The sequence below is a fragment of the Rhamphochromis longiceps genome, linkage group LG16, assembly GCF_057381845.1.
Source record: "Rhamphochromis longiceps isolate RC_006_pf linkage group LG16, R_longiceps_female_GT1.1, whole genome shotgun sequence".
In the NCBI taxonomy this organism is placed as follows: Eukaryota; Metazoa; Chordata; class Actinopteri; order Cichliformes; family Cichlidae; genus Rhamphochromis; species Rhamphochromis longiceps.
Window position 1 is genome coordinate 22993986 of NC_140572.1, and position 18922 is coordinate 23012907.

At 40.2% G+C, this 18922-nt stretch overlaps 1 protein-coding gene across 1 annotated transcript; it reads left to right on the forward strand.

The window, feature by feature from the left end:
- The first annotated feature begins 16240 nt into the window (after positions 1 to 16240).
- atp5mc3a (ATP synthase membrane subunit c locus 3a) lies at positions 16241 to 18784 on the forward strand. Its single transcript, XM_085384945.1, has 5 exons — positions 16241 to 16298; positions 16499 to 16595; positions 17361 to 17435; positions 17917 to 18107; positions 18211 to 18784. The coding sequence occupies exons 2-5, from the start codon at positions 16557 to 16559 to the stop codon at positions 18323 to 18325; spliced, it is 420 nt and encodes a 139-aa protein (XP_085241071.1). The 5' UTR covers positions 16241 to 16298; positions 16499 to 16556; the 3' UTR covers positions 18326 to 18784.
- The last annotated feature ends 138 nt before the right edge of the window (positions 18785 to 18922 follow it).

Below are 18922 nucleotides of genomic sequence, written 5' to 3' on the forward strand. Positions count from 1 at the left end.
GCGGTGCCGTGTGAGCGTGTGCGCTGCGGCAGCAGAGAGGCGGCTCTGCGCTTGTCAGTGGCTTTCTCCTAATCCTGGCCTGATCTTTGTGTTTGATCCGCAGCATGGTCCTGAGACAGCATGAGCAGCAGCTATTGCTGTAATTTAAAGTCAATATTGTACTCATGATCCCTCTCCCTGGGCTAACAGAACAGCCTCTCACCGCGATAGAAAAAGTCATCTCTGCTGCTTTAGAGGGAATCCTCAGCTTGAGCAGTTCACTTCTCTGTGATTCTCAAAAGAAACCTCGCATGTGGGTTGTGTTAGTTTGTGGAAAAGACAGAGCTGAGATTATAGCTGATGTTTTTCTATTTGCTAGCGTCCTACCACACCACTGACATTCTTTTTAACACAAACAATGCACTGAACTAAATCTCAAACCTTTCACATTTTAAAGCTTTACCATCTTGCATAATCAAGTGTGTGTTACTCTTTTAGAAGCATCTGTTTGCATGACTCCAAGAATCAGCTAACAAGCCTCCACTAACATCCACAAGCTTTCATGATTCATTCAGAAAGACTCGGAAAGATCTAAGATTAGCAATGGGGGTCTCATCCGCAAATCTTCTCCTTTGTTATTACACCGACCGAGAGCTAAGATATTTATCCTGTGTGAACAACGTGACATATATAAGGATGGCTCAAGGGCCCATTAAATCCATACATGTCATGATTTGCAATGTGTTGCACTAAAACTTTCAGCAAAACGCGTTGCTGACAAACATTTTGATAGAGGCTGCACAGAGCAGTAAATTTAAGAGCCAGGGTCAGTGAACTCTTTATAGATAGAGGTGAAATGTCAGAAATGGATTCCTTTAGTGGCTACAATTTGTTTTGATATAGTGAGCCTTTTGTTATGGAGCTATTGTACCATTTAGCATTTAGTGTCTTTTGGCAGTCTTTGTTAATTTTAGGTGTTGGGAGATTAATAACACTCATGTATGTTCATGTTTCATTGCACTGATTACAATTACCTGAGAGTGTGGCTTTAAACAGACCCCTGAAAATGTGTATGTTCCCATGCTGCAGATCTGGTAGGTGAAGAGTCCACCTGAAATATTTTTTTTCTGTTACTGCATCCTGACAAATTCATGTAAACATGAAGTATAATGGAAATAAATTCCTCATAAAATTACAAATGTATTCAGGTATTTTGGGCAAATACTAATCTCTATAAACACGTCTCCACATGAATATGCAGAGTGTGAAGGCAAGGGACAGGAATTTTGGTATTTCAGGTTTGCAGCTTGCTTTTACTTCTACAGGTTATTGCAAGTATTACTTGGTATTGTTGACCTACATTAACATTATAAAACACTGGGCCATAAAATTGAAGACATCAACAACCTAAGTATGATTTATTCAATTAGAGTCCACTTTACTCTGTGCAGGCACTTCTACTCTATGCTCATGTACAGATTTACTGAGGCTGTTTTCACTTTTAAGGCACACGCACACAAAGCTAAACTGGAGATAATTAAAAAAATTTAATTCTTCCTCTCAATCAAATCAAAGATAATATTCTTAAAACATCTTTCTCTGAATTATCAGAGAAACTCCACTGCTCTTATACCTTGTAGACCTGAAAACACTATGAAAAAGTCAAAAACAATATAATCCTACACATTGATAAAAGTACTAGATAACATTTCGAGTTATATTCTATACAGCTGATGGCAGATAAATCCTAAAATATGCTAAACGTCCTGTTAGTGCTGTGACATAATTTTGCTTATATGAAAAATACCGTCACAGTCTTAAAGACTGCATAACCACAGGATGCCATATAAATAATGGAACCACCTAACGGGATGTGAATATCAAGCTCTTAATCAACAGTTGTCCTTGTATGTTGTCATGTATGACCTGAACTGTGCAGTGAACTATTGGGCTGTTCATCGGGGCTGTTTTGAAACCTCGAATTTGTGTAATTTATGTTGTTGTGGCATTTTCATTCCGTAATTACATACAGAAGCATCTTGAGTGAACAGTGCTGACACCCTTGGGTGCACCCATTCCTGGAAAATATCCTCGTATTCCCTATCTATTAAGAAACCTTATAGAGCTAATTATGAGTGCTAATGACTCCTGCGAATGGCTGCCCTCGCCAATCGCAACACTCTGTTTTAAGTGTTTGTGATTTTAGGTTTCCTCTGTTAAGCTCGTTACATGCAGTGAAACGAGAGGCTGTTATTTAACCGTATTCAGGGTTGTGAGCTTGTTACAGCAAATTATGCATTATGGCATTTTTAACACATGCTGTTTTATTGCACAGCAGCAGCCCAGCTATAGGATGATCATGGTACATAGATTTTCTTGCATTAGGATTTTAATGCCTTTGTTTTTGATGTTGTATCTTTAAGTACATTTTACATTTCTTTGCACTCCTTCTAGTGAGCCTCTTCATTATTGCTGTCTGTCTGCTTCTTTGTATGCGCCTTTGTATGGGTCTTGTCCACTTTATGCACAGGAGCAACCTTTAACTTTTTCCCAGCGACAGTTTAATGTAATCCTCAATTTTTTTTCCATCCATCACAAAATTATTTAAGTCAACATGAGGCTAAATCCAGCATAATGTCTATGAAAAGCAGCTGGAGTCAGCGCAGCACTTGGCATAATCCATATCTGTGTATGCAAACATACGCCAGTGGCCCACTTATAACTTAAATGACTAGTTTAGTTAACCTTACTGTTTAAGCGTAACATATTGTTATGACAGCAACAGAGCACTGCATAATTTCTATGGCATTAGCATCAGTCATCGGGCCGCCTGCTATAAATACACCTGACAGCACAACTGTTTCAGAGGTGTTCGTTGCAGGATAGCGCACAGGACTCCAGAGGTGAGGTACTTTGATATTGCAGCTCATGAAATATTTGCTGACTTCTATCACCTATGGGACTACTGTTCTGATGGAGCCAATGATATGTGCCCCTATTAGTCTCTAAGGATTTTTCCTAGCCCACTTTCACCCGATCTGTGCCAATTAAGTAGCAGAATTATGTATATTAGTTGAAGTCACTTGTACTTCCATGCAAAGGGGTGCATATAGGGAAGGATGACAGAGGGATACTGTTGAATAATTAGAGTGAATTTTCACAGCCCTGGAAACTCAATCATACGCTGCCATATGCTAACTATTTTTAACCTATTCTTTCCTCCTCCCCTACCCTCTTTTTTTCATATATGCTGCTACAGAAATGAAGAACAAACTTAACTCTCTTTTCATACGGCTGCTGTTACTTTGCCAAAAGTAATTGTTCAAAAGGACTTTATGAAAACAAAGGGCGGAAACAGTCACTTCGAAAAAAGCTGCTTTCTAGCTGAAGTTGAAGGCATAACAGGTGCTTTCTTAAAATAAACTTGTTTTAATCTTTTTTCTCTTCTCATGCCTAATTTTCATTTCCCTTCATCGATGATAAACAAGTAAATGGATCCCAAAAGTTACGCATGAAAAAACCGTAATTGAGCTCCTCAGAGTTTCTCTAAACTCATTAAGTCATGCTTGACTTGCCATCCATACAATGCTCACAGCAATAGCTCCTCAGTCTTCTTTATGTTGCCGGGTGGTTTGTGGAAATATGGAGTGTCACAAGCAGACCTCTCCTCCTCACAGACACTTCCCACAGTCATCAGCATTCTAATGACTCACCACTGCCGTCCCAGGGTGTTTATTTTTAGAGATAGAGAGATTGATGAGATGCTCATATCATCCTTAACCACCAACTAATTAACTAATTAGGACATTCAAATGAAGACTTGCTCTGGATAATGCAGCGTGGCTTTGGCATGGGCAAACAGCACTTGATTCTAACTGCTTGACTCAGCCGAGGAGGGGTTCAGTGTCGTGGTTCACGTTTGCCTCGTTGGTGCCAAATAGTTCAGCCGCATTATTGATGTAGGCGGGTATCGATGAGACAAAATGATGCCGTATCGGGTGACCAAAGCAGCAGCCGTGACACCGACATTATCAACAGAGCATCTTTTATATTTATGTATTCATGCACTAATCAGAGCATGTGTTCCTCCTTACAGTTTCTCACGCAGGTGTTCATGAAGAGGGCTGTGTGTTGATCAATGAGGTGTCATCCAAACCCGACCAAACCGATGCACCACTTTCACTGTCTGAGGCGTACTCGTATTTGTCCAAGATTTCCAATGATTTTCAATCAGGCTCCACTTAGGCTGACTTTGAACTTTGAACTCTTGCTTGCTCAGGACTCTGAAGCTTACCGAGGCAAATATCTCACTGTCTGTATTCTAATGAGTTTTTTACCATTGACTCGTTCACCCTTTCGCCTTGTTCTCACCACGATTAGATCCTCTGTGGTCAGATCTCTATCATTATCCATCTATTCACACTGATTGCTCACCCACCAGGTGTAATGTGTCAGCATTTTGTGGACTTTAATTGGAAGAAGATATAGATGATGGCTTATAGCTGTTGTAAGTCAGTTCCTTGAAAAGGCTAACATGTAGTGGAGCCATGAGACATCTGATCAGCCCTGTAGTCTCCTGATTATGATTGATATGATGCATCCCATTCTCGGCTCACTTTAAAAAATAGAAACAGAAAAAGCTTTTGACACCAGCGTTTGAGGGTTTAATCCCACATGTCTCCATTTTAAAGGTTAATAATCCTTTTAATTAAAGGATAAGCCTGTATTGAACACAAAATGTAATCACCAAAGGATTACAGAGAGAGATGAATATAGCCGTAGCAATTAGTCCAATAATTAAGGCTTTAGTGCCGGACAGAGACGAGAGAGTGCTGGTGATGTGTCATAAAATTCATAGAGTTGTTAGGGCGCTGTGAATGCGTTTGGTTGCAGCTTTACAGCAGCATGCCTGCATGTGCACTCGGGGTGGTGGTGAAACATGGCGTCCCAGTGGATGGAGCTGCAACAGCTGTTCTTGCCTGAGCCTGGTGTTTCGCACAATATGATCGCTCCATCAGCGAGCCCGCTCTCCTAACTGCCGCATCTGCATTCATCAAACACACTTATCAATAAAGAGGACCGTGCAACAATAAATGATCTCTGAGAGGAAACAAAGTAGCCAGGGTGGAAAAAAATGTCAGGCGCTCATTTTAATCACTGATGTTGTTAATCAATAAAGCAGCTTCATATCTTTTAATTAAAGTTTTATTCCCAGCAAATGTTTGCCGACTCTGCCTGCATGTCTTTTGGGGGTTTTTTTTCTCCTTCATTAATGGAACCAGTTGGGACTGGAGAATGGAGGTGGCAGCTGCTGATGACCAGTCACGATGGGGCACTTGTGTTTGTAATTGCATTTTGTCACCTACAGAGGGTGTTAAGAATCCTTGTTAAAAGCTGGGGGAAAATCTCACAGTAACAATTATTGTAGAGCAAATTACCAGGTAGGCAATATCTAAGCTGTCAGGAAAGGTTAGGAGAAATGAGAGGAAGAAGATGGACTATTCAGACATTCATCATGGCCATAGTTGCCACTTCCAAATTGAAAATTGGACGGAATGCATCCTCCATTTTCTCAAAATCTGAATGAGTTAGTTCTGATTATTGCTGTGATTGACAGAAAGGCCTGGATAAATAAATAGGATGGTAATTCATTTCTGTGCTTGTGTCTTAGATCCTTTCCCAGACATCACCTCTCACTGTTTTGGCATTTACATTAATAATTCAGCCAGGATCAGACAGCCCACACGGACATGTATGTGAGCAGGAACATGATAGATGCACATGAACATGTATTAATGGATCTAATCTGGCCTTGGATGGTTTGGGGAGGATTTCTTCATTGGCACTAGCTGCACTGGTACCATTGCAAGGTGTTGCCATGTGAGATTTCCCCTCTACCATCTGTCTCTTTCAACTCTGTATATTACATTTACACCACATGCTTGGAAATGTAGCTTCCTGGTTTTAATGGGAATGTGAGGGAACCGTAAAATAAATATTCTCCTTCCTCTGGCACGCAGGGTGTTGCCGGAGCCAAGAGCATCGTCTGTGTTCATTTGCAACAGCACTGTCCTTTGAATTCTATTTATGGCGAGCTATAAATTGAATTATTGAAAAGCTATTGTTTGTTGCATGAAATCAGCGAAGCAGTAAAGGGGTTAAAGTCAAAGAGTTATAAAAACAATAAGCAAGGGCGTGAAAAAAATCTACTCCAATCAGGACTGGGTCAATATTTAGACCCTCACCATATCACGGGATTTAATAGGACATGCTCCATGTGTATTTATAGATTGCAGACATCTGCTGAAAATGGGAAAAGGTTTAGGCAGTATTGATTCAGATTTTTTGTTTTGTTTTATTCAGTAGCACATACAGTATGTAGCTTAGTTTTGGGGAGGGGTACGTTTTGGGACATGATCTAGTTTGGTGGAAAAAGTAGGCCTGACTTAGAGGAAAAACTTATAAAAAAAAAGAAATCCTGTGGGTACCGAGGACAGGCTGAGTTTTACCTGCTGTACGTCAGCCTGAAGTTTAAGATCATTTTTTTATTCTTGTAGTTTAGGTGCACAGTATTGTGGTAGTGCACTGAATCAGCTGTCTGTTTGATCTGTAACTGATCTAATAATCAAGAAAGGCCAATCATTCCATCATTCAGTATTTCCAGCTTGAGGACTGTTATTGAGATGCAACAGGAACATGTAAAGATGCTGATTTTAGGCTTTTTGTACCATGGTCTGAAATTTTATGAGCCAGACAGTTAATTGATTTATCCAGAAAATAATCAGCAGTAGATTAACTAATAAATAAAGACCTCTCAAGCGCCATATTCCTGCTAAAATGATCTCGTAAAGACCTCCTCTTTCAGCTCTTAGCCATTTGCAAGCTGTGGCCATTGTTGATTCAAGGTGAGACCTGATATTATTGCCTTATAGGCTTGTGTTTTTATTGTTGTTATTTTCAAGAATGGGCCCATTTTGTCATTTAATTGAGGCTCATGGGCTCGGCTGCGAAACGGCGCACAGGGGAATAAGACGTCAAGCGGCTGAATTTCCACAGCCATTAACTGTTCCACACTCAATTAGAATGCATAGGATCCTGACATTTCATAACTTATGGGTCTCCAGGCTGATATAACCCCCCGCTATAAAGGAAGCAACATTGTGAAGACACCGAGCCAGATACTTACATCCTCTCTGAGGTTTTAACCAATTGCTTTGTGAATTTTTGCAGTGTAAAAAAAAATCATGGTTGGTTAAGAGCAATGCATGATGTGATTTTTAAAAAAAAAACCATTCCAGGGGCTCCGTGTTGCAGCTGCTGTTTCTGTGTAGGTGTGGCGTAAAAATATTGTGCTGTTTTGCTCAGAAGAAGCCAGATACTGCTGTTTATATGCTACATCATCTCAAACTATCAATTAGATCCAGTTTCATGGCAACATTCCCCTCTTTCCTTATCTATTAAATCACACTGCATACCAGAAATAACAAGAACGGAGGATACACGTATGACACTGTTGTAATGCAGCATAAATATGAAATATGAACGGCAGCAAATTGAGCCACTTAATAAAAACTAGGATTTTTTATGCTATGAGCCATCTCGGGGAAGGTGATCCTGACAATCAGAATTATGATGAAAGAAATGTAGTTTGATTGCTGTTTAATTTTCTTTGGTGATCTCTCGCCGCCGCTATAGCTCAGGTTGAAAACAGACAGGTTCTATTTGCCAGGTAATTAATAACAGTCCGCTGAGGCAAGATTCAGCTATTATTTCTAATATGGTGTGCGATTGTAAAAAGTACCTTTTCCAACGGTACGATTGCATTCATTTATATCTTGTTATATTGTAAATGCTTTTCCAGAGCTCTAATTTATACAAAGTGAAGGCAAAATTTCACCAGAACCATCAGTAATCGAATTTAAAGGGAGGCTGCAGCTATCTGAAGGGTTACCAATTAATTCAAATTGATTGCCTATAATAATTTAGTCTATTACAGAGCAGCATTAAGCTTTCATTACATGGGCCGTGACTGTTCCTCCTTTTCGTTTTTCAACTTATTTTTCATCAAACAGGTCTGACCCTTAATAACTCAAATCATGAATACCTTTATGTAATGTAGAGGTGATGAGTTTTAAGAGAGTTACTGCGAACATAAAGTACTGAGCATGGATAGGACGAGAGCAGAGAAATTGAAGCCAGAGGTTGGGCAATAGATCACACTTTCTTTGGGCTCTCCGTTGGTGGCAAACCAATAAAGTTAAAATAGGTGAGGCCCTCTGCCATGAACAACAAAGCACCATCAGCAGTGCCTCCAAGACGGAGCCTTCTATAGGTCACCGCTGCTGTGACTCTCGACAAAATGACAGATTAACGACAACAGGTTGAGCCCCGTACTTTCGGCCGCCCACAATCTCAATTATGTCTGTCTTAATGTACACTGAACAGTCACAATCGCAGGGCCATGGACAGGGTAAACATACTTGCAGGAAGCAGACTAGTGACAGGATAATAAAGTGCCATGATTGATTCAGCTTGCTGTGTGCCACATCGGTTTATTGTGTGGGAGGAGTGGTACCAGATTGTGTGGGGTTCTGTGATGAGCTATCTGTTGTCTGGGGCTCTGAGCTGGGATTCTATGTAAATGTAAAGATCAAGCTCCTTATAGCTGCTGTGTAGTGTTTTGTATTGTTTTCAACTAGTCTTTAAATAGCTGTTGTATATTATCAGTGTTTATGGTAAGAGTCAGATCTAGTATTGGAAAATTAGGAAGAGCCGAGAACTAGTGAATTATAATAAAATAGCTAAAATTCATAAATGCGCTTCCACCAATGTATTAGGATATTTTACTTAGTCATGTTTAGGCTAACCCCCCTCCTTTTTTTTTTTAGATCTCCATAATATCTTTTCATAGTACAACAATGTAACATGTTTTCAAAAGGGTTTTAAAAATCTGTTACCTAGTTAATATGTGGCCAGGAGCAACTGTTTGGCTGTGCACGTACACTGGAAAAAGAGTTCATGCATATTAATGAGGCCTATAAAAGCAACTAATTGAGCATTCCGGATCTTGCTGAGTTGGGCATCTGTGAGTGACATTGTGCAGCACCAGGACCTACACCAGACTGCCCTTTATTAGCTCTCTGAACTGGGATGTAGGTCAGGCCATTAAAAGCAGGAAGGGCTCTTTCAGTAAATATTGCTGTGACAGCCTCATACTTGACACCACAGTATGTGAGCACTGTGCGGGCGGCGTTTGCAGCAGCCGCACGGTAAATACCTCTAAGTAAGGAGACGTTGTCGAATGAATTGCCGCACCAAAAAGTTGATCCTAGTTTAAAGCAATTTAATTGAGCACAATAAAAAGCAGCCATATGCCTCCCATAAAAATCAACAGCGTTCCGTGTCAGTGCTAAGTAAACACGCCTGGAATTTCAGTTTATGCCGAACATATTATAAGTCTCATATCCACTAATTTTGCTGATGATTGAAACAAAACTCCCATCCACTTATTGTTTAGTCATTTGGAGGTAATATTCACATTAGTTAAAGGGCTGCTTGTCAGTTGCATATCATAAACCCATCATTATTTTAAAATAGAGACTTGTTTTGTTCATGAGGAGTACAAAGCTTTGTCAAAGCATCGCCACACTCAGGTAAAGACACATTTAGCAGTTAAATGCACTTTAAATCAACACCCAGCCATTAAATTTCAGAGTGATGACTGAAATAAACCGAGCTAGACAGAACACTACACTAAATCACCGTCTAAAACTATAAGTAGTAGGGCAGTAATATCTCAATAGGGGGCAGCACACTGTCATTACAGATTGGCCTTTAAATCATATTTAATTGCTCTTTTGTGTAGTAGACTGAAACTGCAGTTTTCCACGAGCTTGAAATACACCTTTCTTATAATCTACTATACAGTGTGCACCATATAGTGTCTGTCTATCAAATTCATTCTCCATATGCCATCCTTAACAACCTTCTGTCTGCTCACGTGCATATCTGTGTTGGTTGTTGTAATAAAAACAGACGGCAGCACATCCAGTCATGGACCACACTGTGAGGTCAAGCAGATTCCTCCAACGCCATCGCCTTCGTTTCTTTTCCTGTCATCAGCTTTGGCTGGTTTTTACTAAAGTGTCATAAGCCATTTGATTGTAAATCTTAGTGACCTTGAAGTCACTACAGAAAGCAGAGATCCGTAAACCAATCATCGCACGGCTGCCCCTGTCAGCCACGCTCCTGTTCACGCAGTCGCTGACTGAATTTCCTGATGTTAAACAGAGAGAGGAAAGGGGATTAAAGCTCGGTTCAAGCTGGTGTTTTGTGAAAAACAAAATGTCAGTTTTTAAACTTTATTTAAAATCCAGCCAATATTGGCCAATAGAGTACTTCTGCTAAGGAATAATTTAATAAAATCACCCTGTTCACTGGAATGCTCGTAAGAACAGGGCATGCAGTGGATGCAGGGGTGTTACAGACTTAGCTAAAAAGTCAGGATGAAGACTAATGATACTGCAGCCTTCAGCATTTCCCAGACCACGTCCAACTGCTCTGCTCAGCAGCAGCGCAAACATGAGTGTTATTATGGATTCGCAGAAAAATTGATTTCTGTGAATGTCCTTTAAATCTTTTCGAGATAAAGAATGCTTGCTTCATTTCTGTGGGATGATTTTCAGCTGTATCAGGAAACTGCCTGCATACTCCAGCTCTGGATTATTGGAGCCGCTGCTTGAAGGCTGTCTGTACTCTCGCTGAATATGATTCTCAGAATCTTTCCACACGAGTTAAAGAACTGCTAAAATTTTTCACAACCTGCGGCTCTGCAGAGCTGTGACCTGGATTCAGTCGCCACCTGATTTCACACCTGTTCTCCAGTTTGCTTAGGGACTAAAACTGCAAGTGTTATGATAGCGTATGATCATCAGTGCAGTAATTACCAAGTGTGCCACCCACGAGAAATGGAGCAGTCACATTTTTTAGCTTTGCTGGGCTTGGAAATTTTTTCTCGTGAACATATAATGATTAATAAACTGAGACCACTTTTCCTGCTACATATTGGCTCTTAGCATTCGAAAATGTGAAAGTGGTTTGATAATTATAGACCAAACTGCATGAATACATTTAGCCAGAATAGTTTCTTTCACTCAGGATTTTTTTCATTTGTGAAGCAAAACTACAAGCACCAGAGCTACCTAATTTTGTGTTAGTACTAGAAAAAAACTGAAGTTATAGGCACTTATTTCTTTAAGGACTTTGTGTTTATATTTCTTTGAATTCGAATAATATTTTAGCAAAAATGATTGGTTTATGTGCCTAAATTGTTTTGTTGCTATATCAACTCTTGTTTGTTCTGTTCTGATTCTCGGGACAAGCATTTGTATGATGTTGTGAGAGTGCAGTAGGGATGGGATACAATATCACTTGTCGATTCTCTTATCTATTGTTATTGGGTCGTCATTGGCTTTGTTTTGAGAGTCACCACCATTGCTAAGCAGCATTCATGCAAATTAAATGCACGTTGGAGGTGAAATGTTTCTGCATATTTGTTGAGGTATTTCCCTTCTTTGTTTTGTTGGAGTATTGTGGTCGTTATTCAAAAAGTCATTGTTACACAGAACCCTTTTCTTAAAAGCAAAGCAATGAAAAAGTAATTTGTTATACTACTCGTTACATTACTTTAATGTTACTCTGTAAAATGTTCTGAAACACAGTTATAATCATAGTCACCATTTAACAATATAAACTTGAGGCTAGAACCCCAAACCAACACAAATCCCTAATGGGGACACACTTAGCTAAGATCTTTCTCTTAGTAGAAAACAAAGTTGACCACACAAAGCAAAGATGAACCCCAGCACAAAAAAGCAATTTCCATAGTAATTCTACTTTAGAAATGTGAACAGGTAGAAAGGAAGGCTGCAGCCTGACTGCTCATCTGCTTGTCACCTGTTGAAGTTAAGGATCTGGCTGCTGGATTCACTCAGCTTTTACTCTTGGTTCTTGGCTAGCTTAGCGTTAGCATGCTGTCTTGGCAGATGCTTGTAAAGAACCGAAGTTTCGTTAGCACCCATAATGCAGTTGTTTCTGTCCTTGATGCAGTTTTCCACTTCCATTCTTCTCGTCCTTTTGTGCAATAAAATAAATGTCCATATCCACGCTCTAGACTCCATCACTATTTTCCTCCTCTGACACACAAACTGTAATCAGCTGATAATACTGCAAGTGCAAGAAATGATTAGCAGGATCAATAGGTAGGCAGACTAATGATTCCAAGGAATTGGACTACTAGGAACCGGTTCTTGATTCCCATCCCTAGAGCGTAGGCTATGTTGGTTGCGGCTTTTACACATATAAACACACAGAGATAAGAAGGAACCAGCCCAAGGAGAGATTTGTAGATAAAAGTCAACCAGTGGGAAAGTCTATGGATGTACAGAGATGACCATTTAGCAACAGCATACAGAGAACAGTTTCCACAGCTAGCAATAAAACGTGAAGCACAAGGATAGACAGCATCCAACCTTTATAAGTACTGGCCAGGTGCATTCATAAAAAGCAGATCACCATAAGCCAATACAGGTTAGAAAAATTGAGAGGTGCATAACTGCACATGCACAGTTGCGCCATGTGACAGGGGTGTACGGTGAGCATAAAAACACGGCTGCATCTGTCACCCACTTTGCAACCCACCAAGCCCCCCAGCTCCTCATTTCATGCTGTATTTGATTTCATTAAAACCTGCCCTGTTCAGTACTCGAGAACCTTGCTGCTAACTATTAATTGGCACAGAAAGAATAAAACAGGCTTATCAGACTGATGTGTTGATGAACACATAGGGCTATATACTTGGTTCCCTTTAATTTAAATTTTGGCTACACAAACAAATAAAAATACTGAATGAATTATTCTCAGATAGCTAATTGGTACAATCACAGTCTCAGCATAAAAACCGAAAACATTGAGAAATGTACTATTGCTTTTTTCCATCATTAAAGGTCTGCAGATTGCTTGTTTTAACCCACTTCCAGTTTAAAACAAGCATATATTTGTAAGCTTAAAGCAGACAAGTAAGTAATAAGTTAAGAAACTCTTTGTTAGATTGAACATGTGTTTATGTGATCTAAACCATTCAACAAGTGTTCCCATCCTACAATTTACTGCTTTTTTTCTCTCCACAGACAGATTTTAAAAGGTTTACATATGAGTAAAAACACCAGGAGCAGAACACAAGTGAACTGTAGCCCTGCAGGCTGTGTTTCCCTGTTCTTGACAAAGAAAGGAGCCTCAGTAGTTTAGTGCAGGATCCAGCGATAGAGATTAGCATGGAGCCATCAGCAGCGCTGCAGTCCCTCCCTACCTTGCTTCTGCTGTCAGACCGCCTCCTCCCTGCTTGTCAGAAGCTCCGACGAGGAGCTGTAAAAACCTTTTCCCCTCTCCTTAACAACTGCAAAACAACACGCACACACCCCGGCTGAGGTGCCTGCTTTTCTGAGGCCTCTGACAGGACGTGCTGCAGGCACAAATTGTAATTCATAAAGGTTAAGGGGGTCAATGCCTTTTATTACCAGTCTGAGTGCATCCAACTTGATGGGGCGGGCATGCAAATGGAATGTCTCAGAGTGTTCTATGCAAGAACTCAGACAGCGAGTGCGTGCGTGCCTCTGAATGGGAGGAAGTAAAAGGTGGGTAAAGGGTGTCGGGGGGAGGGGGGTGGGATCGGCTGCTCTCTCCACCCTCCACAGCCATGTAGGACCACACAGCCGCTGCCCGGTTAATTAGACAGTATGACATTGACCTCAGGTAGTTAACGGCCACTTTGATGTGTGCCATCTTGCAATTAATATATTGTAAATCTTCATGTTTTATCATACGGTTAGCTCTGACCTATAAGTTGCTGCGCAGCACTTGGACATAAAGTGTGTTCTGTCATTCTACATTGTGCATTAACACAATTCAGTTGCAACGGGGTAAATTGAATCTGTCAGATGGTAATTTTGCCAAGAAAGCTCTCTATTCATGCAGGGCAGCTGTGGCTACAATGTAGCTTGCCATCGCCAGTGTGTGAATGTGTGTGTGAATGGGTGAATGACTGAATGTAGTGTAAAGCGCTTTGGGGTCCTATGGACTAGAAAAGCGCTATACAAATGCAGGCCATTTACCTATTTGTCTTTTGTGCAAGAGCTCTAGTCCAAACCAGACATAGAATCAGAAAAATATATAAAAAGTATTTTACCCACAGGAGTGTTGCTATGTCACAATTAATGACTAATTCACTAGGAAATTTATAACAGTGTCACTGTGGAATGGGTTGGTGTCTCTCCTCTTTTATGCTGTTACCATGACCCCAGCAACAAAGGCTCTGATCACATCAGACCCTATTGCTCCCTCTGCTGGACCTCAATGAGAATGACCTTGTTCTTCGTTAGAAAATCTGTACATGTTTCAGGCTGTACTCACCATACAATGGTTCAATAACAAGATAACAAGTTTGTAATTTGAGATATTGCCAATCAGTGTGCAGGTTGGAGACAGCGGCAATGAGAAAAAGACAGGAGGGCAAGTTGGAGGTGTTAGAGTTAAAGATATTAGCATTTACATTGGGATTGACCAACATGGAAAAAATTAGAAATTAGTATATCAGAGGAAAAGCTCAGGTTGAGCAGTTACGAGACAAAGTTAGAGAGGAGAGGGGGAAATGATGTGCAGAGGAGGGATAGTGGATACTTTGTACAAAGGGTGTTGAAGATGAAGCTGCTAGGCAGGAGAACAAGAGGAAGACCACAGAGAAGGTTTAGAGATGTAATGAAGGAGGACATGCAGAAGGAGATTGGTGTGACAGGTGGATGATGCTGGGGATAGAGTGAGGTGTGGCAGATCCACTGTGGCGACATAGATGCTTGGCTCTGGTCTGTAATGCAAGCTTCCAAACACCTTTCACTTCTGCAATGTAAAGTTCAAATAAACATAGGTCACAGATTCTGATCAAATACAAAGATATAAAGATATAAAATAGAACAGAATGGAACATTTAAGAACAGAATATCATTAAAAAGAAGTGCATACAACAGTATAGAACAGAACAAAATAAAACTGAATGGGTTAGAATAAACAGCAGTACAATTGTAGATCTGAAGGGAATAGTACATAACAGAATAAAACGAATTATACCAGAACAGAGTCAACACAATACAATAGAATGGAGTAGCATGCAGCTGTTATGTGTTTCTCAATGCATAAAATCTATCACTGTCTTCCTCTGTGTTTCTGGTACATATATGATCTACTGACTGATCCCACTCAATGGTTATGAGGTCAGAAATCTGTGGTTTCATGTTCATTGTAAAACTGAAAAGATCATATCTGAGGAGCCAGTGGGACTTTCCTTCCTTTAAGCCAGCTTGCAGCAAAGGCATGCTCCCCATGCTCATTACCTTTCCATCACAGACCAGCTGCTGTGGAGTCATTCATCACGATTACAAATCTGCCTGGTGCTGGTAGCCTGCAGCTCCAACATCAGCCTGTGAGGAGCATAGATAGGCCCTAGTCATCAGTCCCCCTGGACAGAGTGTTAAATTCACACCACAACAGGTGATAGAGGTGGACAGCAGCGGGCAGGTTTTGTTATGAGAGAAAAACTAATGCTGAAATGTGGGGTTGAATTCTACCTCTACCTGAAAAATGGTCTCACAGTGTTGGCCGTGTTAAATTCAAATATATTACACGAGAGAAAGAGAAACTAATCATGTATCTGCACTTAAAAAAAAATCACTCATTTTCACAGCAGGACTGAGGATGTGTGTGGGTACACATAAATATTTAAGAGTGGATAAATTGATGTTAAGTATCCCTACTCAAAAACTTAGCATTGCCACTTAATTATTTGAGTTAATTAGTTACATGATTTTGTTCAGTAATGAAATACATCCTTCTTCTAAACCTGTTTAAAAAATATAGAAAAGTATCAAGTAATGCTTCAGACTCAGTGATTGGTGATAAGAAAGAATTGGAAAAGCAGATAAATGTAATTTGGGTTTTTTTTTTAACTTTAAAAAAACCTGATTTCTTAACATTGAATGTAGTAGAACTGGCCATTTCCAATAGTATAAAACATTTTTAAATGTCCATCTGAACTTTTTTTCTCACATTAAAATTAATAAAAACGTACTTAAAACATTTATTGATAAAGTTTCTTCCCGGCTGATTTTCAATAAAGTTTAATTGAAACGACCTGCCCAGTCACCATCCGGGCATCTTACGAACACCCCATCGCGCATGCGCACTCTTCCACTGTGGTTCGACCTCTGCAGTCGGTAAGTGTGTAATGGCAGTTTGAATGAGAAACGTATCTTTATAAATCCCTTTTCATCCTCTCTTTAAGCTTCGCATTGCAGTGGGCAAGTGAGGATAACATACAGAACGGATGTGAATGCACTTATGAATGCTGTTATTTTCTCTACTGGGCATTTTTACACCCGTTTGACCTTAATTCTCTCCGATCTTCCCTCCATAGAGAAACCCGGGATTCAACCAGATTTGACCGAACCGGTTAAAACTACCTAAACTAGAAAATGTACGCCTGCGCTAAGTTCGTCTCCACGCCGGCTGTGGTGAGTTTCTCCTCGTCTGTGTGTTTCTTTGAGTCGGACTTCTCTTAATGTCGCAAATAAAGCCGGTGGGCCTCTGGTTGAACTTGACTGCAGCTTTCCTGCAAGGGTATCAGACTAGGCCGGGAGCTTAGCCGGCTAATGCTAAACCAGTAATTCACATTCCTTTTTAATGGCAGCAGAATGGGTGCAATGTTCATGAAATTTACGCATGCGATTTTTAAAATTGTTAATAATAATGCATCTATAATCCTGCGTTAGCCTTTAGCACGTAGCTCCCATTATGGCCGCTAGCTAAGGTCATTTAGGCCTTCTATTAGCAGAACAAGGCGCAGAGTGCACAAGACCTCGCACTTTGCAAACAATACAGAAATGGTTACATTTTCCGTTTGGGCTGCCAGCTTGCACGTACATATATCCTGGAGTGTCTTTATCCAAGGTCATGATACTGGTTTTGGAGGCTAACCAGTTTGAATGACAACACAAATGGGTGTTAGCTAACTTGCACTGGATTTTTATTGTAATATGCCAACATCATTGCTCAACAGTAAACTTTTAATACTACTTGCAGTCATCACTAAGCGCCACAGGTCACACATTGCAATGAATTACACTGTGACATTCAAGGAGTCATCCACCTTCAAACATATCCACAAATGGGGAATAGTTGCCACTGTTAAAGCACATGTGTTGTATGATACTGAGCATACATTCATGTAAATTGTTTATCTGGACTCATTATTCGTGTTTTTGGTGTTGTTGTTGCAGGTCCGTGCTGGTTCCCGGGTTCTTTACCGACCTCTGTCTGCCTCTGTGCTGTCCAGGCCTGATGTCAAATCAGAGGTAAGAAGAAATGCAGGCTTTCTGCAACTTCTACAGCCCTTCTTAACAGTGCAGTGTTGGAAATTATTACCTAAATTACCACTGTCAATTTTGTATAGCACATTTCATAATACGTAAACTCCGTGTGCTTACCATAAAAGATAAAGACCAGCTATGCAAGTCTGCAGTGTCTGAAAGCAACAGATCAAAGTTTTAAAAGAAATAAAATACAAGTTAAAACACACATGCAATAAATAGTTCAACCTTTATGTGTGGATTTCTGCTCTGTAGTTTATCTTTACGTTTAAAACTTGCCAGTAAAATGGCAATTTTTTTTGATTAATGGTGTGACAGAACTGCTTAAAATTTCCCTAAATTTCAGACTGTGCCTCCTATATTACTCCTGTCATCTGTTGCCACACTGTTTTAAATGTCAGCTGATGTTTACATTGAGGCGGGCAGCGAAAGGACAGTGTTTACAGTGCCTCTTCTCTTGTTACAGAGCAGTGTTGCTCTGCTGCCTCAGAGCCCCCTGAGCCAGGCTACACTGAGAGGCTTCCAGACAAGCGCTATCAGCAGGGACATTGACACTGCCGCCAAGTTCATTGGTGCTGGAGCCGCCACAGTCGGAGTAGCTGGATCTGGTGCTGGAATTGGGACAGTGTTTGGTAGTCTCATCATTGGCTATGCTAGGTTTGTTTTAATTTTAGTGTCTTTATTCTTCACTATAACGCTAATTGATTCCTTGTGTGTTCTGTAAATGTGCTGATATCTTATTTTCTTCCTTTCTTTGCAGGAACCCATCTCTGAAGCAGCAGCTGTTTTCATACGCTATCCTGGGATTCGCCCTGTCTGAAGCCATGGGACTGTTCTGTTTGATGGTGGCTTTCCTTATCCTGTTCGCTATGTAAAACTCTGCTGTCAGACAAAATTTTCATTACAGATGTGACTACATATTTTATTGTGGCTACCAAAATTGTTCCGTGTTGGTGTCATGGGAAATGTACATTTTCAAGTCTTTTAGACACTGTCAAAAAAGCCAAGACATGTATTGTACAAATGTAAGAAATTACGTGATTAAAATACATGTGTTTGACTATTTAACAATGGCAGTAACTTTTATGTCTGGATTATAAATGCTAACACAACAGAAAGCACTTGGCCTTCATGAATGTCATCTTTTCTGTGAAGCAGGTGCTTAGACTTGCCATTACTCAGCCTTGTTTTCATAGACTATAACATGCAAGCTTTTTGGGGTCCACCTTAATGACTTTTTGGTTCAGCTGCACTTAAGTAATATTGTATTCAGACAGCAAGTGAGTGCTTGCTTTTGTAAATGCCACTGAATAAATCTATCTGATTTTAATTGAGCTAAGTAATGGGTTTTGAATTTTTTGACTTGTGATGAAAGCCCCCGGTTTCAAAAGCTGACAGATTGTAGTCATTACACCTTTATTGTTGGCTGCTTTCACTGGCTGAGCTTAAATTTGAAGAGGTAAAATCAGTCT

Coding starts and splice junctions, on each gene's coding strand:
- atp5mc3a (XM_085384945.1), top strand. CDS start 16,557: ATGTACGCCTGCGCTAAGTTCGTCTCCACGCCGGCTGTG. Junction 16,596..17,360: donor TCGTCTCCACGCCGGCTGTG/GTGAGTTTCTCC, acceptor TTGTTGTTGCAG/GTCCGTGCTGGTTCCCGGGT. Junction 18,108..18,210: donor CTCATCATTGGCTATGCTAG/GTTTGTTTTAAT, acceptor CTTTCTTTGCAG/GAACCCATCTCTGAAGCAGC.